General features: G+C 40.0%; 1 protein-coding gene across 3 annotated transcripts in view; it reads right to left on the bottom strand.

Annotated features, from left to right (window-relative positions):
• MCF2L2 (MCF.2 cell line derived transforming sequence-like 2) overlaps positions 1-26,714 on the bottom strand; it is a 249,011-nt gene that overhangs the window by 187,452 nt on the left and 34,845 nt on the right. For 2 of the 3 annotated variants that reach the window (XM_044251864.1, XM_044251865.1), the window contains exons 2-3: positions 23,061-23,144; positions 13,847-13,961 (exon numbers count right to left, since the gene is read on the bottom strand). In XM_044251864.1, the coding sequence (XP_044107799.1) occupies positions 13,847-13,961; positions 23,061-23,144 (199 nt within the window). Of the gene's footprint in view, positions 1-11,416; positions 11,510-13,846; positions 13,962-23,060; positions 23,145-26,714 lie in introns of those variants that run through there. The other variant, XM_044251866.1, reaches the window with a different exon arrangement.

Here is a 26,714-nt window from a genome sequence, read left to right on the forward strand (position 1 = left end):
ACACTAGGTAAATGGAAACAAAAGCAAAGGGTTTAAGTCTTGACATCAAAACAGAATTCAAGCCATAAAGCATTAAATAATCAGGAACACTTTTTAATGCTGGAAGTCACAGTTCACAATGAAGATAAAATAAGTATAAATAACTATACTGCTAATACCCTACTAGCCAGCTTTTTAAGGCAGAAACTACAGGAGATATGAGGAGACAAAAATACATTTTACATGGAAGATTTTAATACACCAGTTACAGCATGAAACTGAACAAATAGACAACATGTCAATAAGGTTATAGAAGACCTAACCAACATAATCAGTAAGGAAGAACTAATGAATATATGTTGAACTTTACATCCTGATAATAGAGGATTCATCTTTTCTCAAGCACATGTGAAACATCCACAAAGAAACGGGAAAAAAACCTGAAAATTTTAAAACCTTCTAATAAACAACTCTTCAGTAGGGGAAAATTTAAAACACAATTATATAATTTCTAAAATATAGTGATAACAAAAATACTACATATCAGCATCTATGGAATACATTTAAAGCAGTGATCAGAGAAAATCCATAACCTTAAACATTCTATATCAATAAAATGAAAGATGAAAATGTATTTACTTTCGAACTCAAAAATGAGGAAAAAAAGGAAAATCAAAAAAAAGCACAAGGGAAAACATATTAAAGATATGGGATGCCTGGGTGGCTCAGTCGGTTAAGTAGCTGCCTTTGGTTCAAGTCATGATCCCAGTGTCCTGGGATGGAGTCCCACATCGAGTTCCCTGTACGGCGGGGAGCCTGCTTCTCCCTCTGTCTCTGCCTGCCGCTCTGCCTGCCTGTGTGCTCTCTGACAAATAAATAAAATTTAAAAAAAAAACTTTAAAAAGATAAAGGCAGAAAGACTAGAGAAAAGGAATGCAGTAGACCTAATTAATAAATGAGAATCCCATTTTTTTAATTAACAAGATAAATAAGCCACTTAGCTAACTTAATCAAGGGCAGAAAAAAGGACAAAGCACTGGTATACAAAGTAAGAAATAACAAAAGGAAAATAACCACCAAAACACAGGAAACATTAAATTTCCAAGAAACTACTTTTGCATACCTCTATGAAAATAAACTCAGAAACAAAGGCATGAATAATTTCCTAGGAAAATCTAATTTAACAAAATTGATGTCATTATAAATGACAAATATAAATTACAAATATAATTTATAATTACAAATTAATATATAATTAATATATAATATATAATTATAAATATAATTTATAATTACAAATATAAATTTATAATTTATATAAATAAATTTATAATTACAACTATAATTTGTGATTATAAATTACAAATATAAAGTTTAAACAGAACAATTTCCATGGAGGAAACAGAGAAATTCATCAAGGCTCAGATTCACCAAGGAATTTCAGAGGGGAGGGAGCTCAAATTATCAATGACTATAAAGTCCCAAGGCCACACATACACCCAAAAAAAAGCTTAAAAACTGAAAGAAAACTTCAAAATACTAGATATTGACATTGCTACCTAACAAAGATGATAGGAAAATAAAATTACCAGTTAACAGATACAAGAGTAGAGAGATTTCATTCACAATAGCAACAAATGATAAAATACTTAGGAATAAACTTCAGAATAAATCTACAAAACTATGTCAGGAAAATTGTAAACACTCCTGAAAGACACAAAAGTAAATTTTAACAAAATGGAAAGACTTTTCCTCTTTTTGATGAGATTATTTTAACACCATATATATGTCACTTTGTCCTAAATAAATTTATAATTTAACAGAGTCCCAATGAAAAGACCAACAAGCTTTTTTTTTTTTTAATGGAGCTAGATGCATATAAAGAACATAAGAAAGAACAGTTAGAAAAACATGAAAAAGGCAAATAAAGTACAAGGGGTCAGGAGGGGAAAGGGAATTAATCCTACCAGATATTAAACATCCTCTATATGTAAAGTAGTATATTATTCACTTATGAATAGACAGACCAATTAACTCTCAAATCACTGAGGCAAAGATGAACTCTAAAAATTTAGTGGTGGTATGATAACTGAATAGCCATTTGGAAAAAGATGAGCCTCTATCTATAATTCAGACCACACACTAAAATAAACCCCAACTGCATCAGAACTACCTATAAACAATGAAATTATGCTGTATTACAAGAAAGCATGGGTGAATTCCCCCTATAACCTAGGTATAGGAAAGTTTTCTGACAATGATTCAAAATCCACATGCAATAAAGGAAACATCGATACACTTGATGACATAAAAATTCTACACAGCAAAAAACATTCCAGGCTAAGAGCAAGGACAATAAAAAGGTGATAGAAAATATATGCAGCATAGATCACAGATAAAGAGCTAATACCCCTAACCCATAAAGAAGTCTTAAAAATGAAGAGGAAGATAAAGATTAAAAAAACCTTGATGGAAAAAAGATTAAAGGCATGAACAGACAATTCATACATATATTTAAAATAAGAAGGGGAGGTGCCTGGCTGACTGAGGTGGTGGAGGGGGTAGCTCTTTATCTCCAGGTTGTGGGTTCCAGCCTCCTGTTGGGCATAGAGATTACTTAAAAAAAAAAAAAAAAAAAAAAGTGATAAAGAATGGAAAATATGAGAGAAAAGTTAAAGACACAGAAGAGGGATTCAGAAGATACAGTATCCCTCTAATTTGAGTTGTTGAAGCAGCAGAAAACTGACTTGGAAGAAAAAAATTTTTTTTAATTAAAAATAAATTTAAGGGGCACATGGGTAGCTCAGTTGGTTAAGTGACTGCCTTTGGCTCAGGTCACCATTCCAGGGTCCTGGGATAGAGCTGCTCAGCTCAGATCCTTGCTCAGCAGAGAGCCTGCTTCTCTCTCTCCCTCTGCCTGCCATTCTGCTAACTTGTGCTCTCTCTCTTTATCTCTCAGTCAAATAAATAAATAAATAAATAAAAACTTTAAAAAATAAAGGAAAAGGGGTGCCTGGGTGGCTCAGTTGGTTAAAAAATAAAGGAAGGATGGAAGGAAGGAAGGAAGGAAGGAAGGAAGGAAGGAAGGAAGGAAGGGAGGAAGGGAGGTAAGAAAACACAGAAAAGGGGCACCTGGGTGGCTCAAGTCGTTAAGCACCTGCCTTCAGCTCAGGTCATGATCCCAGATTCTTGGGATCAAACCCCGAATTGGGCTCCCTGCTCTGCAGGAAGCCTGCTTGTGCTCCCTCTCTCACTGTCTCTCTCTCTCTCTCATTCTGTCAAAGAAAAAGAAAGAAAGAAAAGGAAACACAGAAAAGAATTTCTAATCATAAAACAGACTCGAATCTCCCATTCAAAGGCCCAGTAGAATGAAAGAAAAAGTTTAAAATCAAACCTGCAAGACAGAAAGAAGAAGCCTCCTATGGAAACAAAGAAATAGCTTACCTATGAAGGAATGAGACTCAGACGTCAGAAAGAACAGCCTTGTTATCGGTAACTCTGGCTGCCAGAAATCAATGCAACAAGGGAAGCCAGGGTGGCTCAGTCCGTTGTATGACCAACTCCTGGTTTCTGCTCAGGTCATGATCTCAGGGTTATGGGATGAAGTCCCATGTACCAGCTCCACGCTCACCGCCAAGTCTCCTTGAATTTCTCTGCCTCTCCTGCCCCTCCCCTACTCCTACTCCTTCTGTCTTAAATAAATAAATAAGCAAGCCGTTTTCTAAATAAATAAATAAATAAGACTTTTTAAAAAGCAACTACTTGCTTTTTTTAAAAAAAAAAATCAAGGGGCACCTGGATGGCTCCATCAGTTAAGCATCTGTCTTTGTCTCAGGTCATAATCCCAGGGTCCTGGGTTGGAGCCCCACATCTGGCTCGCTGCTCAGCAGAGAGTCTGCTTCTCCCTCAGCCTCTCACCCTCCTCGTGCTCTCTCTCTTTCTCTTTCTCAAAAAAATAGATTTTTAAAATCTTTTTTAAAAAATCAATGCATCAATGTTATTTTACATAAAAAATTCCACATTCAGGCAAACTGCCAATCAATCAAGTGTGAAGACAAAATGCAGTCTTTTCTGACATTTAAGATTTTTTTTAAAGATTTTTTATTTAAAAAAATAAATTAAAAAAAAATAAATAAATAAAAAAGATTTTTTATTTGACTGAGAGAGAAAACAAGCAGAGCAGAGGGAGAGGGAGAAGCCGACTCCCTGCTGAACAGGAAGCCCAACACAGTGCTCCGTCCCTGGACCCCGCCTGGGATAATGACCTGGGCAGAAGGCAGACACAGAATCAACTGAGGCACCCAGACACCCCTGACATTCAAGATCTTGTAAGATTCATTTACCATACGCCTTTTCTGAAAAAGAAACAACTTAGGTGTTTTCCAGTGAAAATGAAATCACCATGTTGTACACCTGAAACTAATATAACATTGTATGTCACCCATACTTCAGTTAAAAAGCAATCCCAGGGGGCGCCTGAGTGGCTCAGTGGGTTAAAGCCTCTGCCTTCGGCTCAGGTCATGATCTCAGAGCCCTGAGATCAAGCCCCGAGTTGGGCTCTCTGCTGAGCGGGGAACCTGCTTCCCCCTCTCTCTGCCTGCCTCTCTGCCTGCTTGTGATCTCTGCCTGTCAAATAAATAAATAAAATCTTAAAAAAAAAAAAAAAAAGCAATCCCCGGTTAACATCTAACAGCATGTTCAGACAGCAGCCACCCTGAGTTATGAGGGTAAACCGGAAGGCCTCAAAGGAAAAAAAAAAAATCTTCAAGAAAAAAAAAAAAAAAAAAATATATATATATATATATATGTATTACATAAGTTCTATGATAAAGAATCTACAAGATAGTAATAATGCAATAGAGATATATGGTACTCTATAAATAAGAAAAAAAAGAAAGCCGGGATATCTAGGTGGATCTACCTGCTTCTCCCTCTCTCACTTTCTCTGCTTATTTCCCTGTCTCACTGTGTCTCTCTCTGTCAAATAAATAAAATATTTAAAAAAAGAAAAAAAAAAAAAGGAAAAGAAAAGCAATTAGAAATGCCAAGGGAAAAAAGTATATAAATAAAAGTCATTGCCTGAGTCTGAAATGAATTAAATTGTGGCATGATTTGGGGCAACTGACGGATTTTTACAAAAGAGAACCCCATTTACCTGCACATATACAAAACCCCTTTGAGTGGAGACAGGTTTAATGACATCAGACTAGATTTCTCACTCTAGAGTCTAATTACATTATATAAGTTAATTCACTTTTACTGATTCCTGTGATTGAGAATCAACCTATTGTCAAAAAAATATATATATAGTAAAAATGTAAAATTTAAATTTTACCAACTGGAAGAAAGTGGTATATAAGTAGAAGAACTTAAAGGATGAGAGACTGAAGGAAGATGGAAACATATAGGAGAAAACCAGCAGATTATCACCTAGGGTTGTTGGATCATCAGAAGAGAAGTTAACTGTGCTTTTTAAATTTATCACAGTAAACATTACCTGATCTAAAAATAAAAATGTAACCAACAAAAATTAAGGAGCAAGGACAGAGAAGCATCACAGTATGCAAAACTAATTTTTCATAGCAAAGAATCATAGGATACTATCTAAAGATGATAAATCAAAAAATAAAAACATAAATATGTAAGTTAGCACCATGAAGATCACCACCATATCTGAAAACTTCATTATGTGCTGGAGCACTGAGGCAGGAGCCAGGAAATCTAAGTGCTAAGCTTTACTTTTCACCAAATATGTATACTTATACACGTTTTTGTTTTCCTTCTACCTGGTCTTAATATTCATCTTTGTAAGTGTGGGGGCACCTAGGTGGCTCAGTGGGTTAAAGCCTCTGCCTTCGGCTCAGGTCATGATCCCAGGGTCCTGGGATCGAGCCCCACATCAGGCTCTCTGCCTGCATCTCTGCCTACTTATGATTTCTATCTGTCAAATAAATAAATAAAATTTTTTTAAAAAATCTTCGTAAGTGCAATCCTAAGACCAGCAGCAGCAGCAGCATCTCCTGGGAACTTATTAGAAATGAAAACTCTTTGGCTTCACCCAAACCTACTGAATCAGAAACTCTGGAGTGGGGCCAGCAATCCATGTTTTAACAAGTCCCCCAAAAGATTCTGAGGCATGCTAATGTCTAAGAACAATCAACCGGGACCAACAAATTGCAGTCGGTGTGCCGAATCCACTCCACGCCCTCCATTTTGTAAATAAAGTTTTATTGTAACACAGCCACATTCATCGGTTTATGTATTATCTATATTTTCGAGCAACGACAGAGTTCAATTGTTGAGGTGGAGATCATATGGCCTGCAGAGCCTAAAATATTTACTCTCTGACCTTTCCAGGAAAAGTCTGATAACCTTCAACCTAGAATATTCTGACTGATAGACTACTGATTGCACATCATTACTAAACTGCATTCAATGCTTATTACCCCAGTGAAGTTGTAAAGATTATTCAGTCACAAAGGTATTTGTGCTAATAATGTCTAGAGTCCTTTAATAAGGTATTATGGACTGACTGAATCCTCCTACCCATTCTAAGGACTCCTTAAAACAGTAAGTAATAGGGGACGTCTGGGTGGCTCAGTCATTAAGCATCTTCCTTGGGCTCAGGTCATGATCCCAGAGCCCTGAGATCAAGCCCTGAGATCGAGCCCTGTGTTCGAACCCTGCATCGGGGTTCCTGCTCAGCAGGAAGCCTGCTTCTCCCTCTCCCACTCTCCCTGCTTGTGCCTGCTCTCTCACTGTGTCTCTCTCTGTCAAATAAATAAATAAAATCTTAAAAAAAAATAAGTAATATACAGTAAACAACCATGTAGTAATTAGTTAATCAATAAATGGTGTAATAAAATAAACAGCAAAAGTCAACATCCTCTGTGGCTCACAGAGTCTTAGGAAACGTTGACCACATAATGACTGGTAGAGAGCATGATGAGTTGATTTTTAAAAAACAACATTCACATTTTTTTTTTTAAAGATTTTATTTATTTATTTGACAGAGAGAGATCACAGTAGGCAGAGAGGCAGGCAGAGAGAGGGGAAAGGAAGCAGGCCCCTGCCAAGCAGAGAGCCTGATGCGGGACTCAATCCCAGGACCCTGAGATCATGACCTGAGCCGAAGGCAGCGGCTTAACCCACTGAGCCACCCAGGTGCCCCAACATTCACATTTTAAACTCAATACAGCACCCAATATCTTCTCCAATTCCATCTCAATTGTTCGTATCACCCAATCACCAAAACAACCCACATCATATAAGAAATAGGAGATGAGGCTGTTTGTTTCAGGTTTGGCAATTATCTTCTTTATAATTAACAATACTGCTGAATAAAACCAAATTCCAGATATTTACAACCATTAGCAGCCATAAATTAGGCAAGGGGCTGCACTTTGAATGTCTAAATAAACCTAAATTGAGGGCTGCCTGGGTGGCTCAGTGGGTTAAAGCCTCTGCCTTCGGCTGGGGTCATGATCCCAGGGTTCTGGGATAGAGCCCCGCATCGGGCTCTCTGCTCAGAGGGAGCCTGCTTCCTCCTCTCTCTCTCTCTGCCTCTCTGCCTACTTGTAATCTCTGCCTGTCAAATAAATAAACAAAATCTTTAAAAATAAATAAATAAATAAATAAACCTAAATTGAACATAATCAGAAAAGGCAAAGTGCGCTCCCATCTGAACTGGACAAGTGACACAAAACAGGATAGTAAAGATAATCTAAAGCAAATGAACAGAGAAAAGCCATTACGCACACACTAGGTCATCCTACTGGTGAGAAGTGCTATCAGACTCCTAGCTCTTACATACAGAAGGACCGGAATCTAGCCTATTAAATTGCTTTTTCTGCCCTCCAGAAGAGTTCATTCAAATTCTCTTAGTATGAAAGACTTTCTTAGCAGGGTCACCGTATATTCATAACAAAGCCATGGGGCACTCTCTAATTTCGAGCCTTAGCTTGGTATTTAAGGCCTGGTCTCTCAAGGCATCCCTCTTGAGGGCTAAAGCAAATCCACCCACCTTGGGCAAAGCAGCAGGCCCACGAAACTCCCCATCCCGGACCTCTATCCTTAGAAGTCAAGCGAATGATTCCATCTCCCTGAATCTGGGGAGCAATTCCACGGCCAGTCCAGGAAGTAATGGACCTCACTCTTGCCACTTAATCAAAGCAGCACTTTTCCAATTAATGCCATTCAAAGCCACTTAAAAACAGGGCTTTCCTATAGCCTTCATAACAATAAGAAACCCAGACTGAATTTATGTCTGTGGCAGGACTGGTTTCTAAAACTGACAAATTGTTATAATATCATTCAGTTTTTTAATACAAAGAAGCAACTCTCATTATAATTTGCAAAGCAAATAGTCACAGTGTCCTTCTCCCCTCCTTTCCCAAAAGTAGAAATGCCAGACAACATTTTACCATACAGCATATCATAAATGAGGGTATGACTCTTCTCAAAGACTTTATGGGAGGAAAATGGACATAGGAGAATTCATCAAATGTAAACAGGCCTCTCAACAGATTCATTACAGAAAAGACCCTTTAGAAACAGTAAATAATCAGGGGTGCCTAGGTGGCTCAGTGGGTTAAGCCTCTGCCTTCCACTCAGGTCATGATCTCAGGTTCCTGGGATGGAGCCCCGCACCGGGCTCTCTGCTCAGAGGGAGACTGCTTCCTCTCTCTCTCTCTCTCTCTCTCTCTCAGCCTACTTGTGATCTCTCTCATTCTGTCAAATAAATAAATAAATAAAATCTTAAAAAAAACAAAACAGTAAAGATCATAAAATTACCACTATTATGAAATACAACTCTTGTACCATCTAATAATAGTACTTTCTCCAATCCCTTTCAAATAATGAACTCAAAACTGTAAATAAAACAAAGGAACTGAAAAGAATAATTCAGTAATAAAATACATGCTTAAGGTATACAAATAATTGATTTTGAGAAAAACAACTATGATCTAAAAATAGCTAAGCATCTCAGTTGTTCAGAATGCTTTACCAACACCTTTTTTTTTATTTTTAAAATTTTTTATAAACATATAATGTATTATTAGCCCCAGGAGTACAGGTCTGTGAATCGCTAGGTTTACACACTTCACAGCACTCACCATAGCACATACCTTCCCCAATGTCCATAACCCCACCACCCTCTCCCTACCCCCCACCCCTTGGCAACCCTCAGTTTGTTTTGTGAGATTAAGAGTCTCTTATACCAACACCTTTTCAAAAGCGTTGTCTACAATCGGTAGCCACAGGAGACATGTTTTAAGCAACAGTATCTTATGTAATATTTCTGAGAAACTGACTCCTAGGATTATCCTGTACTTACTATAAGACAGATTTTGAAAACCCTTAGTAGTGTAGACACATAGCAGGTGGTACCGGAGAGGCTAAAGAGGGCTGTCATTTGTTACTGGAAACATAACGGCAAGGCGGCAGTGATACAACCATATATATTTTAATACCATGAGATCCATGAGGGAAGATTTCTAACTCAAGATTTACGTGCTACATTTAATTCACAAAGAAATCGCAGAGTCAGGGAAGCTCAGGAAATAGAATTTTTGGCTTATGTTGCATTTAAGGAGAAGAACTACAGAACTGTGAAAACAAAAGTAAAAGATTTGGGTACAGTCTTCCCTCTCTCAGCTTCCCCATATGCCCCACCAATGCATCTTATCCAAAAGTTGAGCCTGATTCCACATTTCCTTCCTCACATCTCACAGTCCTCTTCTCTCTCCCCATCAGTCTCACCCTTGGAGGCACAGAGGGATCGCCTGTGGAACTTTCAGCCCTACAGAAGCCTGAGTTCCACCCCAAAATTTTTCTGATTTAATTAGTCTTATTTCTGGTCTGGACATCAGGATTTTTTTTTTTTTTTTTTTTTTTAACTCCCAAAGTGATCCTGGAGTGCCTGGGTGGCTGAGTCGGTTAGGTGGCTGACTGTTGGTTTCAGCTCAGCTCATGATCTCGGGGTCTCGGGATTGAGCCCCATGTTGGTCTTCATGGTCAGTGCAGAGTCTGCTTGAGATTCTCTCTCCTTTTCTCTACCCCTCATTTGCACATGTGTTTGCATGCATGTTGTCTCTCTCAAATAAATAAGAGGCTCCTGGGTGGCTCAGTCAGTTAAGCATCTGACTTCAGTTTAGATCATGATCTCAGGGTCCTGGGATTGAGCATGAGATAGAGCTTGCATCAAACTTCCTACTTAGCAGGCCTTCCTCCCAACCCCATGTGCTTTCTCTCTTTCTCAAATAAATAAATAAAATCTTTGTAAATTTTTTTTTTAATTTTTAAATAAATAAAATCTTGGCCAAAAAAAAAAAAAAAAACCCTCCCCAAAACTCCCCTAATGTGCAGCTAAGATGGAAACCACTGTCCTAGAATACTTTTGGTAAGAAGAGCCAGGCAAAGTAGCAAAATAAAACAAGATGAGACAATCAAAACCAAAATGAGGGCTCAATTCCACATGCCCAGATAAGCAGTGAGACCTATGAACACGATTCCTAAAGCCAAGCACCATTATCAGTTTCTCGCTCTCCCCCTCCCTGATCCTGAAGAGCCCCTTTCTGTCCATCCCTTTCTACCCAGTCCTCCTGCTATCAAGCTAGCTCACTCCCCTTCACTTTGCACCCGTCCCAGTGTAGAAGCCCCTCATCAGCCTCCCTGCCTCCTTTCCTGGCTCTGTCTGACGTACACTGCATACCACCACCAAACAGATCTGGTTGTCATTCTCCTCCTCAAAACTTCCAACAGCCTTTTCCTGCTATGTCTAAACTCCTTAATTTGGTAGAGAAGAGGCCACCACCAAGGCCTTGCCCAGTCTGTTTCCAGATGTCTTTCCAGCTCTCATTTGTCACTACTAGCTGAAAAGGAGCCTCACTCTGTTCTGATCAACCTGCACGGTCTATAATTCCCCAAACATACTCTATTTAAAACTTCAAAATTCAGGGGCCTTTGGAAATAGAAGCCAAATGTTTTGCCCCAGATCACACAGCTAGTGAGCAGTAGACTGTGGATTTCATTCCAGATTGGGGCTGCGTCCAAAGCTGCTAAACACCACCCTATTCTCTCTCTGCGGAATGTCGCCTTCCATATCCACCTGTGGAAATCTTACCTATCTTTCAAGCCTATTTGTTCCTAAAGCTTTCCTTGTCTTTCCTGTCTGAAGTGACTTTTCTCTCTTCTTATCTTCTTTAGCACTCTATTTGCTTATTTCACAAAATATCATGACAACAGAGTCCTGTGATGAGCTTCCTGAGGTTCAAGATACTATGTCATGGCCTCATTGGTCCTGTATAACTCCTAGCAGCACCATCCACACTGTCAGCAGGCAGCAAAGGTCTGGTGAAGAATGAACTGTCATGGGAAGCTTTCTGTGCTCACCCAACCCAGCCACAGTGAGACACAGAGGTATCCTTACCCTTACCCTGGGTATCCTGCCATCCTCCTCTTCACGTGCATCAATTCTGCCTTTTCTGTGTCATGAGCCCTCTGCCAACTGCCTATAAAACATTTTGCAACCTGGGAAGGGCTCTGTTGCCTGGTAACCACTGTAAGATTTAGAAAGACGCACATGGTGGTAAGTAGGAATTGTAGAAGAAACAAGGGTTCTTTCATTCTTTGGAACCTGAAATGGAAGCTAGACAGTAAGGTATAGGTTAAATTCCTGTTTGGGGCTTTCTTACCCATTGTCTCTGTTTTATGTTGAAAGAAATAGGGGTGGGGCACAGAGTGGGGTATGAGCAAATGTCAGGAAGAGGAAAGAGGAATAACTGGTCAGACGGCTATTGCTTCTCAAGAAACAAACAGCATTCTAGGAAAGGGGGAAACTCCTATTTACAAGAAATGACATGAGGAACATAGAGCAGAAAAAAAGACACCAGACCAAAACGTTAGTCCCTGATTTTGTCTTCTCTTCTCTTCTACATAAGGAAGATACAAGTCCTACCACTCAGTGCTTCTCCCTGCACTAGTTCAGATGGCACTCCCTGTACGCTCCTCAGTGTGACTCAGAAAATGCTGCAAGTACAAGATGAAAACCTCCCATTTTGTTTAGCGTATGACTGCATCTAGGGATCGGTAAAATTAGATGGTGAGTTTAAAAAGAAACATAGTGAGAATGGGGGGACCCTGTCTACCTGTTGCCCACCTCCCTATTTACCCCCTTCCTTTCCTGCTCACCATGGAAGGAGAAGTTGCTAAACTGATGGGTCATTGTTTTAGAATGCAACTGAGCCAAAGAGGGAGATGAAGTTCAACTCCTATAAACCAGGGAGGTAAAGGCAGGAGGACTGGATTTCCCCCCTTTTCTGTCAGCAGCCTCCTTCTAACTCTATAACAAATACTCACTGATTGAAATGAATTATATCGGAACTGGAAATTCCACCAACAATACTTCTTGAGAACCTATTATGCGCTGGGTACTGTGCTAGGATTACAGATAAAACAGAAACAAAACAAAACAAGCACTGGTCCCTCCTCAACTTGTTCAGACTAACGGGAAATGCAAAAATAATTTCCATATACTGTGGTATTATATAAGAGGTAAGCTCAGGAATCTATGGAAATTAAGCATCTGTGAGAGCAGAACTGAAGTGAGGGAAGGAGCCCTTGAGGAAATGAGATAGACTGAGGACTGATGAATGTCTAGAATTTAGCCAGATCAAGAAGGGCAGGAAAGGCGCTCAGTAGAGAGAACTACTTGAGCACAGCCCAGAGACACAAAGCATCCGTCCTTCAAACCAATAAAATGCCTAATCATCACGTTTCTGTGTAGTACATACCATATTCAGGGATCAAAGGAAGAATGGAAGTGAATTTAAGCACTAAACTTTGAAGAAGTACCTTAAAAAAAAAAATCCATAGCCTTCTCTGAAGAAATAAGAATGGTAACAAGCAAACACAAAAACCAAAAAAATCTTTTAGAAGTGGGTTTGGTTAAAGCAAACAACTCAACTGCCTGATCTCCATAGGTGGGATGAAACACCAGGTGGCCCTTCAATCACAAAGCTGGTGTTGACCTTGAAATCATATGAGGCAGACAGAAGGCAAGCTAAAGAGCAGACACATGACCCAACCTCACAGCAGCTGGGTAAGAGAGACTGTCATAAGCACTATAACCCCACGGAGGGCCTTTCCTGGCTGGAAAGTGGACACAGCATTAAGATTTGGGTCTGGACCCCACTCCTGGCTCGAGCTCTGTCTGTGAAACGGTTGTCTCCAATACAAACTCTGTTCCACACTCCAACCCTTGGAGGCCTGGGTATTTACTCACTTCACTGGACAAAGGTATGAGGCCCAGGTTAGAGAGAGTGGAAACAGCAGACACCTAAAACATCTTTGTCAAGATCTCGGCAGCTTTTACTCCCAGCCTTTGTTTCCTTGCTCTCTGCCTTAAGTTTCTTCATCTGAGTGGAACAGGTATAAAATCTGCCCTTAAATTCCTTATTTAGGGGAGATAAATGAAGTTAACTCCTAAAATGGCTTGACTCCTTGAACAATGGCTATGTGTCCCAGAAGACAGGCCCCAGGAGGACAGAATCACCTCAATCCAGAGCACTAAACCTGAAGGCACAAAATCAGCATTAGCTACTCAGTCAAAGTTTCATTCATTCAAATGTTTAGTAAGTACCTCCTATGTGCACACCAGAGTCAGAATGGACACTCATTTATCACTGTTTTCTAGACTCTTCCGCCATCCCTTGTCTGTGATGAATAAACAAGAGAAATTGGCCAAGCTACATACTAGCGTGGGCCACGCTCAGGGAAGATTCCATCTCAACCCAGCCCTGACACATGGGAAATTCAGAATGAAGCCAGTGACTGGGAAGGTAGCAAACCGCTGTGTTCAGCTCACCTGGGGATGCTAGTCAGGTAAGTCATGACATTTAGGAAGTCTTCCTCTGGGAGGTGTTTGAACCCCACAAACTCTGGAAAAGTGATGATGGGGGCACCATCTTTCCCTCGGCCTCCTGCAACAAAAATGGGTGGTCAAGATGTTAACAAAATGTCTTCATGCGTATCCTACAGGTAAGGGACTTTGACTAATATCAAGCCGGGAGCTAGATACTGGTCTCCCCCTTTTCTCTCTGTATTATTTCAGACTAGAATGTGAGAAGGTTGACATGGAACTATCTTGAAAAAGTCTCTTCTCCTTCATGCTTGTTCAAGTGTTGTGAGAATTCAACCCTTAAATCCTTTGAAGACAGTTACTGTATAAAAGGTAGTATTAATTTAATTACTTTAGCATAGGAGGTACAGTAAGTAATTCCAACGTGAATATATAATATTGTTCTTTATTTCTGTAATCAGTAAATATCAAAGCTAAAAGAGTATGGTGGTTAAGAGAATTCATTCTAAAATCAGGCAGCCCAGGAGTGCCTGGGTGGCTCAGTCGGTTAAGCGTCTGTCTTCAGCTCAGGTCACGATCCCAGGCTCCTGGGATCAAGCCCTACATCGGCCTCCCTGATCAGCAGGGAATCTGCTTCCCCTCCCTCTCTACTGCTCCCCCAGCTTGTGCTCTCTCTAATAAATAAATTTTTAAAAATAAAAATAAAAAAATAAAATCAGTCAGTCTGGTTCAAATCCTGGTTTGCTACTTGATTTCTACATGATTTTATGCAAGATACTCAATCTAAACAGGAGTTTCTGTCTATATATATCTCATAGGAATAATACTTGTACCTACCTCAAAAGGTAATGTGAGGATTAAGTGAGAACATATATGGAAAGCAAGGGAGTACAGTGCTTACTACATGTAAGTGCTCAATAAACAGTGACCATTATTATGGTTATAATTATTACAAGGAGGAAATAATCAATGCCCTTCGATAGCTTACCAACAGGGATAGAATACACCACTGTGAAAATAGAAATGTAAAATTAATATTTAAATATTTAATCTATCAGAACAGAGGTCACTAGATTAAATGAAACAGATGCCCTTTCCTCATCTCGCTGCAGTGAGGTGCAGTTATATGACTGAGTCTTAGTTCCATGGTTCCTAAACCGTGTCCCACGTACCCAGAGAACCAGGGTGAGCTCGCAGAAGCACCAGGAATATTTTAAATCTTTGAGGGAAACAGCAATAGTTGGCATCTATAGGATACCATGTATGCCTCCAGCTTGAGATAGTTCACAATTCCAACATTAAATTGCACTATATTCTTTGGAAAGTCACTGCATCTTTGTGAAGTTGGGTTTTTGGTGGCTGTTGAGATAAAGAGCAAGTACAGTATGAAAAGTAATGTAGGGGGAGCCTGGGTAGCTCAGATGGTTGGGCGACTAACTACCTTTGGCTCAAGTCATGATCTTGGAGTCCCAGGATCAAGTCCCACAACCAACTCCTGGCTCCATGGGGAGTCTGCTTCTCCCTTTGACCTTCTCCCCTCTCATGCTCTCTCTCTCTCTCTCTCTCTCAAATAAATGAATAAAATCTTTAAAAAAGGAAGGAAGGAAGGAAAGTAATGTAGGACAGGAAAAAAGGGTGGTGATATCCAGTCTCATTTCAAAGCTTGAGATTATTGTAGTTACCTAAGAATGCAACTTAACCATTACTTTTTCTTTCAACTTACGTGTTTGTTTTTCCAAACAGCTACTAAGTCCTAAGGATATATAGGGTTACTAAGTTGTTTTAACTGTTAGGTATTGCTTTTGGCCAAAATACTAAGGCTGAGATGTCTGAGACTGAAAAACTAAGGCCCCAAGAATGGCAAAAGCTACAGTCAGTGAGGTAAGAAATGAGTTGCTGGGAGCACCTTCTGGGTTGTGCCCATGGAGGAAAACTACTTTAAGAAAAATAAAAGCTCCCAAGTGAGGCCAACTACAAATGACAGCATGCATTACACATCTAATGAAAGAGGTACGGCAGGGTGTGGCTTAATGAGAACTGTGTGATTATGAGGGTGTGGCATCAATGAAGAAATTACAGAAAAGAAGACTCAGAGAAGCAAGGGCGGGCCATGCACCGTCAATGCCTTCTTAAGGAGAGGACCATCTTCCTAAGGAGATGGTCCACCATCACCGGAATCTAGGCCATGCCAACAGTGTATTTGATGACACCACCACTCAGACCATCCAATCCACTCTGCTGCTCTGAGTCCACACCTGATAAGCACTTTCTGCTTAGACTCCTTTACTTTCCCTCTAAATTTGTTTCCAGGACAAAAATGTGCTGTCAGGCAAACATGAGTATTTGTATCACGTAAAGAGTAAGAAAGCCTTGTGGTTTTCTACACCAGTCTCTTCTAGGTACTGTTAATGTGGGGTGAGACTCTCAGAGACCAATCACTATGGAATGAAACTGTGTGATACTTGTTTGGATGACTAGCCATTCTTCTCTGGGAAGTACTTCTTTATTAATTCTACATGTTTATTTTTAAAATTTTTAAAAGTTACCTGCAGATTAGATACTTGTCAAACTTTGACATGGTGTTAAGCTGCCTCATTGTGTTGACTGAAAACAACTCAAATCGGGATACTATCAGCTTTCACCTCATATTCTTCCTCTTTGCAGTTTTATACCCATAGGAAGTTTTAGATAAATGCAAATTAAGAGAATTTACATCTCTAGTAATTAGTAAAATTACCAGTTAAAATTAGTAAAATTTAGTACTAATTACTAAAAAGTAAAATTAGATGCATTATAACACTGTACTAATTGCATAACCAATATTTGCCAAGAAAATAGCTAAAACATTTCAAACACTCAGGACACCCTAAAATATTTATTAAGATAGGATTATACTATTTAATGATTTTGTCTTTTATTGTTAATTATAAATTAAAGCTCTTCATACCTAAGTAGAGAAAGATAGGTGGAGTGTTCTTGTTTCTTGGTTAATACCAATACTGAACACCAGAGAGACCCAAAGTTAACTGGGGACACCACCTGCTGTTGAAAATTAACCTTAAGGGACAGAAGCCCCAAGGAGACAAAGCTAAGCCTCAATACAGTCATTGACAACCCACAGCAAGGCATTCGGTGCCACCTTGTGAGAAAACATGGAAATGCAAAAGGATGAAGGTGTGTCAAAAAAGTCCTATTCAAGGAAAATAAAGAAAACCAAACCACTTGGAAGTTAAGTAAAGTGCTGACTCAAATTTTAGTACTCCTGGTATAATTTTTACCTTCTCATTTAAATGGAAGAGGACTAGGTTCATTGCAGAAAACAGCAGTAATTTCTTGGGATACATAAGAATACTCCCATGAGGGTCTGGTGTTGGCTGGCAAGAACTTTTGTCCTATAGAGAATTTAGAACACTAGGAAATCCTATAGGAAGATGGTGAAGACCAACAATGAAAGAAAGAGGTAGTTAACTGCTATTTGCCTCCCAAAATCCATTTTCCTTCTCTCTCTCCCCAAAAACTGATTTTAGCTGGGAAAATGGTACTACCACTTCCTGGGAGACACATTAGAAATGTCAGGGCCTGGGATACCAAATAATCTATTCTATATAATAAAGAATTGTCCTACACCCTGTGCGATTCCTGAATATCTTAACAGAAACTCAGTATGAGTGAGAAATCCAATTACAGTGATCAGATCCTATAAATTCTGTTTTATATATAATAATAAAGGTTTTTTAAGTTTTCCATTTTATTTAGATATAATTGACATATAACATGGTATTAGCTTAAGGTATACATACAATGATTTAATATATGTATATATTGTAAAATGATCACCACAATAAGTTTAATTAATATCCATCACCTCACAAATCACCTTACAACTCTTCAGATCTAATCTCTTAGCAATTTTCAAATATACAATATGGTACTGTTAACTGTAGTCACCATGTTGTACATTACATTTCCCAGAATGTATTTATCTTATAACTTGGAAGTCTATACTTTTGACCACTTTCCTCCATTTCCCCCCAACACCCTGCCTTTGGCCACCAATCTTTATCTCTGTTTCTATGAGCTCAGTTTTTCTTAGGTTCCACATACAAGTAAGATGGTAATGTATCTGCCTTTCCTTGCCTGGCCAATTTCACTTAGCATAATGCCTTCAAGGTCCACCAATGGTGTCACAAATCAAAAATTACTTTTAAATGGTTTAAATATATACTGAATTTTTCAGAATTGTAACTACGCTATAAATTGAAGGAAGATAATACTGTGTTCAGAATTTATCAACTCTGTTCAGAACTATGTCAACAATTGTTTGCTCTTTCAGAAAATCACTACAGTAAGGCCACTGAGGGGGTCTGATCACCCACACCACACCCCAGTATTTACAGTTATCATATTCATGGTGACTCTGAACACCTATTTTATTACTTTTTCTAGTACAGCTAGAACTACATATTGAAATACATATTTTTTTTTACTACTCTTACTTGCCTTTTATTTCTCCTTTACTACTCTCCTTTTCATTTTCTTTTTTTTTTTTTTTTCAGTATATGCATGAATAGGGGATAGCTATTCACCCACCAGGAGAACACAACTGAACTAAATTGGCTAGCTTCCCATGACATTAAGTGTATCCATATAACTGATCCAGGTACAAGTCAGTGGTATGCGGTGTGTGCTGCTGCTGAGCTGAAGCTTCTAAGAAGCCATATGCGGTCTTCTCCCTGTCTGCTTCCTGGATACACATAATAAGATGGCCACAAAGTGGATAATAGTAACATGAGCCATAAAGCGAAAGGAACCTTCATGTGCGAGGAACATGGAGAAAAGTCATCTGCTGCCCACGAACGTACATGCTGGAGTGCTCCAAGCCAAATTAACTAAATTCCCATTGTGTTTGTCTGAACTACTATACACTTAGGAGTCTATCTGGTATAGCGGCTCAGCCCACCCTAACTAATACAGGTGATGGTATCCTAAATTCCAACTCAAGATGGTATGGGGGGGGTAATGTAAATCATTTGTTATGAAAAGAAGATTTCAGTCCAACCTGGTTGAGAACCATTTCCGTAGTCTACACCCCTCGATACAATAGCCACTAGACATACGTGGCTATGGAGCACTTCCGATATAATCAATCCAAATTGAGATGTGCTAAAAGTGTGAAATACAAACTGGATTTCCAAGACAGTGTGTGGAAAAATGTAAAGTACCTCAACAATAATTTTGAATAGAGATGATGCGTTGGAGTAATATTTTAGATATGCTGGGTTAAATAAAAATGCTATTAAAATAAATTTCACATGTTCCTCCTTGCTTTTTTTAATATGGTTACTACAAAATGTAAAATTTTGTGGGTCAAAACATATGTGGGTCATGGTTTATTTCTATTAAGCAGTACTGCTCTTTATATCTTGTTGCATTGGTTCTCATTTCCTGGATGCCAAGTTACTAACTCTATCTCTGATTTCAGCAGAAGTTCTGACTCTGGGTAGTTCCTTGATTTGACATTCTCCATTGTTTCAGTGAGAATTTCGCACTTTCTGGGGGGAAACACTGTGGACTCCACAAACCTAAGAGTATTTTACAATTTCGTTATTAATTACTTCTAAAAGGTTATGTAACAGTGGGGGGGGGGACTTAAAGACAATGATTTCAAGTGGGGGGGAAACAACTATTAAGTGGCTAATTTATAACCAACCCTCTCTCTCCTGACCACCTTCTATTGTAGCCATTTCAAAGCTAAATATTCGTCTCTCCTGACCTCCTTGCTGGCAGATAGGGCTGCACAACCCAGTTCTGGATGACACATAAGCAGAAGTCTACCAAGAGCTTCTGGGAAAGTTCTTGCTCTCCTGGCCAAAAGAACAGAAGAAGCCAGCATTGCTTCTTTACCTTCTTCCTCCTTTGGACACAGACTTGATATCTGGAGCTGCAGCCGCCGTACTGACATTGAGACTTCAGAAACAAGAGAAACATCGAGAGAATCGCAAAGATGCACCCTTACTGTCTTTGAGCCACTGATCCAATACAAGGAATTTCTACTTTTGGACCTCTTGTTATGTGGCTTAGAAAACAAAGAAACAGGGGTGCCTAGGTGGCTCAGTGGGTTAAAGCCTCTGCCTTCGGCTCAGGTCATGATCTCAGGGTCCTGGGATCGAGCCCCGCATCCGGCTCTCTGCTCAGCGGGGAGCCTGCTTCTTCTCTCTCTCTCTCTCTCTCTCTCTCTCTGCCTGCCTCTCTGCCTACTTGTGATCTCTGTCTGTCAAATAAATAAATAAAATCTAAAAAAAAAAAAAAGAAAACAAAGAAACAAGTCTTACAAGCTAAGTTCTCTTACACCAAGATACTATGCAAGACATTTTCCTTAAAACAACGCACTTTATCAATGAGAAACCTGAGGTTCACAGTGACATACTAATTGTGTTGGAATGTGAACCCAGAGTTGTCTGAGCCCAAAGCCTGGAGTGTTTCCATCACACTAACCTGCTTATCTCTTCTTACTTCCTAGCTAAGCCTTAAATTTAGAAATATCCCAAGAGGCCCTGACCAGTTCTATCAGTCCACTATCAGTTCTACCAGTCACTATCCAGTTCCTACAGTGGCCCCTGCCCACGGACTTGACCATCCAGAGGACCCCAACCATCTGGCCACAAATCTGGGTCACCCATCTCTCCCACTAGCCATGGGAGCATACTCGGAGCACAGCAGGCCAGGCAGCTGGGGCCTCACTGAGAAAAAGTCTCCCTGCTGTCCTTCCCAGCATTCCTGGTTGACGGGGCCTCTGGCTCGTTCCAGAGCTCAGTGGAATCTGTAGAAAAATCTGTAGCTGGAGTACCCTCACCCTACTTGCCTGAATCAGGAAACAGAAAATGGCCATGACCCAGACCAGAGGCCATAGCTGGGTTGCCTCAGTGTGGGAAAAGACCTAAGCATGGAGATTTCTGTTTTACAACCACAAAGACATTGGCACCCACAACGGCCTCCTTACTGACATTTCATGCCACTTCAGGTAAGGACGAAAAGCAGGTCTAGTAATTCCAAGAACGTGCTGACTCAGAGAACCCGAGGGCTACTTATTTTCTTCGAGACTCACCACATTGCAAAGGCTACAACTGCTAATCCATGCTCCTCTCTCATAAGAAGGGCAAACTTGAGGCCACAAGATGACAAGAGAAGCTCAAAAAATGAAAGACTGTCTCTGCCATGGTCAAAGTGACTCTCCTAATGTGGAGGTGTCCCCTTTGGTCCAGTGTGTTTTTCTGTAGTTATATGCTCTCCATTAAAGACTGACAATTATCTCTGTTACTGACTTAGTTGTTGCATTATACACCATTTCAACTTTGAGCATGGCTTTGGTTCCTTATACAAATTATATCATGCCAGAAAGAAAATAATACTTTTTGTACTACAATTCAAAAATAAACATTTTTATGGGATTAAAATATATCAGGAAAAAAAGTCAATTAGTTGGTAGTTGCAATGTTAAGCATTTTTCATGCACTATGTCTTTGATCCTTGAAATTATGTTGATCCCACCCATTCATTACACAAATGAGGAAAGTGAGGCTTAGAAAACTGAGTTGCCCAAGGAGATGCAGCTGGCCAATAGCAGAACCTAAATCCCTATCTAGGGCTGTCTGACATCCATTTCTTTATTGCCTCTGAGAAATAAGAATAGAGAGAAGCACCTCAGTAATACTCCAAAATTGTAACTTTGGATCCTTTAATGCATGAATTAATCAGTCACTGGACTACTTCCCTAGATGAGCATTATATATGCCAGAATCCTATGCTGGGACATTCAACTTTTGGTATAAGGATACAGAAATCTGCTTCACCTCATTCATCATCCATTCCAGACCCTGACACATGTGAGCCTTTCAGCCTTCTGGCATAAGACCCCAGCAGCAGTTGTCAGAAACCCAAAGGACAATCCCCATCCTGCCTTTTGTTTTGCAGAACTCCAGCCTCCCCATGAGAAGCTATGCACCTTCAGGAGATTGGTTAGCATCCCCACCAGGACCATGACTACACTGCCTAGGCTGGGGATATAAGGAGCAGTCCTCACAAGACAGACCAGGAGGACTTGGATAATTTTGAACTGAGCTCCTATTATGTTATAGTTTCTGTTCCAAGCAATACAGGTAGAAATTTTAAAATGAGGACTTTGTACTTACAGAGCCTTCAGTGACTATAGGAGCAGCGGTCAGTGTAGAGGAAAGACCAGAGAATTCCCCAGAATGTCTGTATTGTATAAGACGTCTCCACCCACAGTACAACTCTGGGGTGGGGAAAAGTATGCCAATAACAGAGATTACATTTCCCTCAAACTCAGTAAGATAAGGACTTGGAAGCAGATTAAATATGATTTAGAGAAAGCAAAGAAATGTGTCTTTTTAATATCCATGTTGTAGGGTTAAATTAATATCAACTTCATATTCTTTGTGATAGAACTAAGGCAGCTTTGTTGCTTTTCTCTGATCTAGAAGATGAAGAGAGTAACTCAACCTCCTTATTCCTCTGTGACATGTGCTAAATCTCAGATGTGTGGCAATCTCACACCATGCTTCTAACACAGGTCTAACTGTAATTTAGGGTTTGGTATGTACCTCCAGTTTCAGTAATCAAAGTCACGTCATCATTCGCTAAGTGAATAAGAAAGAAGTGTGTTCTAGTAATGACAACTTCTCAGGGCTCAGAAGATTCCTAGCCTTTTATGAACATTAACCTCTCCTTATTCCCAAATGCTCAATGGAAACCAATGCATTAAAATTAGGTCCATAAAAGCTAAGAATAAAAGACAAATTTCTCAAAGATCAAATAACCTCACCAATGCTCTAGAACCCTTAAAACCAAACTCTCTTAAGGTTAGATCTTAGAAAAACCTTCAACAAGAATGTAGGAAGAACATCATGTGGCAGCTGATATCAGTTATTTCCTTTTCCTTCCTCAAAATCTTTTTAGCTCCATTCTTCACAACCTCAAAGAAATGTATTCCCTTAAAGAAGATCAAATTGCACCCAAAAGCAATAGCAATGACATCTATGAGATCTGCCCTTCCTCCATCTGTTCATTGTAACTCTGGGAGAGGCTGAAGGGGTGACTGACTAAGACTTGGGTCCACTGTTCATTAAGGTCCAAGAGGCTGGGCCCTTCTCAACAAGATCTCTGCAGCAAAATCTAAAATACACATTAATTTGCACCTTACCTGAGAGAATGGCAAACTGTCTGTGAAGTTGTTCAATTATATCCACTGCCACCAACGGCCTGATTTCCTGCTGCATAATTTCATCTGCACAAATGAAATACAAATTAGTTTAAATTTGTGTAAATCACAAAGAGAATTTAAAAGGAATTGGGGGGTAAGAAAGGGAAGCTTCATTACTAGGGAAATCTGGGACTTATCTAGGTATTATTATAGGCACTTATTCTCTAGAGAATGCTATTCCCGAGATGCAGGAATGGATCTGGGTTTTGTGTGGTTATACCCATGAGCACAGGAACGCATTCCTAGAGCCTCTCCCAAGGCTTTAGGAGGGTCAATGCAAGGAAGGGGCCCTGAAGCTTAAGCTTCAGCAGCCTCACAAAATAGCTCCTCGGAGGATCTCATTGCCAAGGCAGGTACTCAGGGACCTGCCCATATTTAGGTCTGCAGGACATCTTAAACACAAACAATCTATGTCCCCAGAGTTCATCTCAAGCTGGGTCATAACATCTATCTGACATTTATGAAGGTTCTTTGCTTTTTGTTTCCTTCCCTCCCTCATTCCTTCCTTTATGCCTCCCTCCTTAATTACTTTTCTTCTCCTTCCAGAATACTTCAAGGGAACTCTTCCCACTGCCAAGCATGTTTAAGGAGACCTTTCTCCATTTTGTTAATTAAAGATACTCCATACTGAATAAAAAGTTATAGGCTTCCAAGGCAAAAATTCAAATCTTTCAAGCACAAACCTATAAATGTCCTCTAACCCTAAGAGTGATTTGTAAGCCTTATGATTTGCAATCTATCCATCTGGAAAAAGGGGATTAGAGAGGAGAGAAGACTGAATGGAAATCGTTAGCCTGGGCTGGAAAGAGGAAGACATTTCACACTCTCACTGCCTAAGATATGATTATCCTCACTTAACTACTTCCCAGAGAATCTCAAAAAATAAACTGGCTCTTGTTTCTATAGCAGTTAAACATCAGTTAGGATTAAGGCGGAGCCACATAGTCTTGTACACTGATGCTAAACAGGAATCTCCCATTGATTCGGCCTGGAGTCAGGGTAACAGTATGATACTGTGATGCTGACCAATCGGAAGATTGTATTGTGGAAGCTCCTCCCAGAACCTTGTTTTCCACTTCTCAGCTTTAGTGTGAAAGTTAAACGAAGTGATATATATGGGGATATAAACAGTAGATGCTCAGTAAATACTAGTTATATTTCTTTGTCTAGAAAGGACTTTCCCATGTTAGTTTTCTGAAAGTTTTCTTTTTAAGATTTTATTTATTTACTTATTTATCTATTTATTTGAGAGAGAGAGCGAGAGCGTGCATATGAGCAGGGGATGAAACAGAGGGAAAGGTGGGGGGGGATCTCAGGGAGGGAAAAAAATCTCAAGCAGACTCCCACTGAATGCAGAGCTGACTGGCACTTGATCTTAGGACCCTGAGACCATGAACTGAGCCAAACCAAAAGTGGGATGCTTAACCGAGTGAGCCACCCAGGAGCTCCTAGAAAGTCTTGTAAGGGCTGGGGCAAGTGCCAGTTTAAATGCTGAGACCCTTCTTAGGTGCCTGGGTTGCTCAGTCAGTTAAGTGTCTGCCTTCAGACATGATCATGATCCCAGGGTTCTAGGATCAAGTCCTGCGCTGGGCTCCCTGATCCACACAGAGCCTGCTTCTACCTCTGCCTCTCTCTCTCTCTCTCTCTCATGAATAAAATAAAATAAAATAAAAAAGATATGCTAAGAGCCTTCTCAGTGAATTCTACCACTTTCTCTGGAGGAAAGCAGGTAAACCCAGTCAGAGCTCGTTCCTTCATCCCTCCTTTCTCTTTTCCATCTTCCTCTTTCCATCCTGAATTCACTAAAAATTCACTAAACCCCTGTTTCACTTTATTATAGTGGGTACAATAATGACACTGTAGTTATATTTGGCAAAAGGGGAGGGTCTTCTTGGTTTTATACACAAACTAAAGTATTTAACAGTAAAATGATATTAAGTCTGAGATCTGCTTGAGAATGCTCAAGAGTTCCCTCTCCCCAGCCAAAAATGTATGGGGCAGGGGGAGGAGGGGATGAAATCAGAGTGACAAATATGGATAATTGTTAAAGCTTGTTGATAGGTCCATGGGATTTCATTATATAATTCTTTTGTATATATTTCAAATTTTTCATAATAAAATATAAATTTAAACATAGGGAATTTAAGCAGGAACAGGAGTTATATAATTGAAGAGTTTTCCAGAATATAATCTCCCAGGAGTCTGAGAAAATGGTATACTCAAAAATAAAGCTGGATTACTGTATTTTCATACCTGAGAGAGCATATTTAAGAGACAATGACCCAAAGAAAAACCAAGATCATAAGATGCAATTTACTGTTATTGCACCTCAATATTTGAGGTGTGTTTTAGACATTTCAAATAGGTAAGATTTGAAAATGGACAACAGAAGTGAATTAAGCCAACCATCCTCCAATTTAAGTGAAGAAATGGAGACCCAGAGAGATTCTGACCTTGCCTGTGGTCATGTAATTTAAGCATGGCCTCAAGGTCAGCCTGGGATCACCCAACTCTAAGGACAAACCTTGGCTTTCCATGATAGGAGTTCCCAGACCCTTGGTCTTGAGCAGCACTGGCCTCTACCACTCGTGAGAGGGTAACTAGTGTCTCTCATCATGGGAGTCTGTGGAGGTTTGCCCAGCCTTCCAACAGAGAAGGGTTACCAAATGGGTAACCTGGGGTTACCCAATGAACAGGACTAAGATGTATAATTTGTTTTTCAAAAATAGAAATGAGCTGGTTTGCCTTTACTGAGAAAGCTTGGCCCCTCGCCAGGGAGTGAAGGGGCTGTCCTTGAAGATATCCAAACAAAGAAAACTCATGACCCCACCTGGCCAGCCAAAACAGATCATGCGTGTTCCTTAGACTCAATGCTGACCCAGAGCAAGGAGATGATCTCAGACACACCAAGCTTTTAGGGATGCCTGACATCTATGACCCTGTTGGAAGAGGTTCAGCCCCAACTCGGTTCAGCCCCAAACAGGCCACATTCCTACTGTTACCGAAAGAGATACAAAGACCAGCGCTACTGCTGGTAAGCCTTGCTATCCACTCCTGTCTAGATGGAGTAAAGAAGGGAGGGCAGGAGATCTTTGGTGTAAAGGAGCACCCTTCTCTGCAGTGGGAAAGAACCCAGATAGCCCTGCATGGGAAAGCCATTTCTGCCAACTCCTAGCTAGACAACCAGAGCAAGAACACTCAGCTTCAGCGTCCTCTGTTGCGGAATAGCTTTGCCTTCTCCAGAAAGAGCTGGGCAGTGATGACTAGTGATGACCCTCCGAAGTGGTGGTGCCTGCTACACTCTGCTTGGGCCCTGGGTCCTATGTGGAGGCTTCCTGCTTGCTGCTTACTATGTTTGGTGTGCATGGATTAGGGAGAAACTGGTCTATTTCAACCCACACAAGGCCAGGGGAAGTGATAATTCAATTTCAACACAATCTGTATCTTGGGCAAAGTTACAAATAGTTCCGGAGAAAACCTGTCCCTTTTCTATCCCTAATAAGTATGCAGGTGAGTGACTGTATGCTACCCTGGACCCAGAGTTTCAGAGATGCAAAAGGCATCGAAGGGTATAACACAGCCTCCTTGGAGATG

Source organism: Neovison vison, chromosome 6 (assembly GCF_020171115.1).
Source record: "Neovison vison isolate M4711 chromosome 6, ASM_NN_V1, whole genome shotgun sequence".
Taxonomy (NCBI): domain Eukaryota; kingdom Metazoa; phylum Chordata; class Mammalia; order Carnivora; family Mustelidae; genus Neogale; species Neogale vison.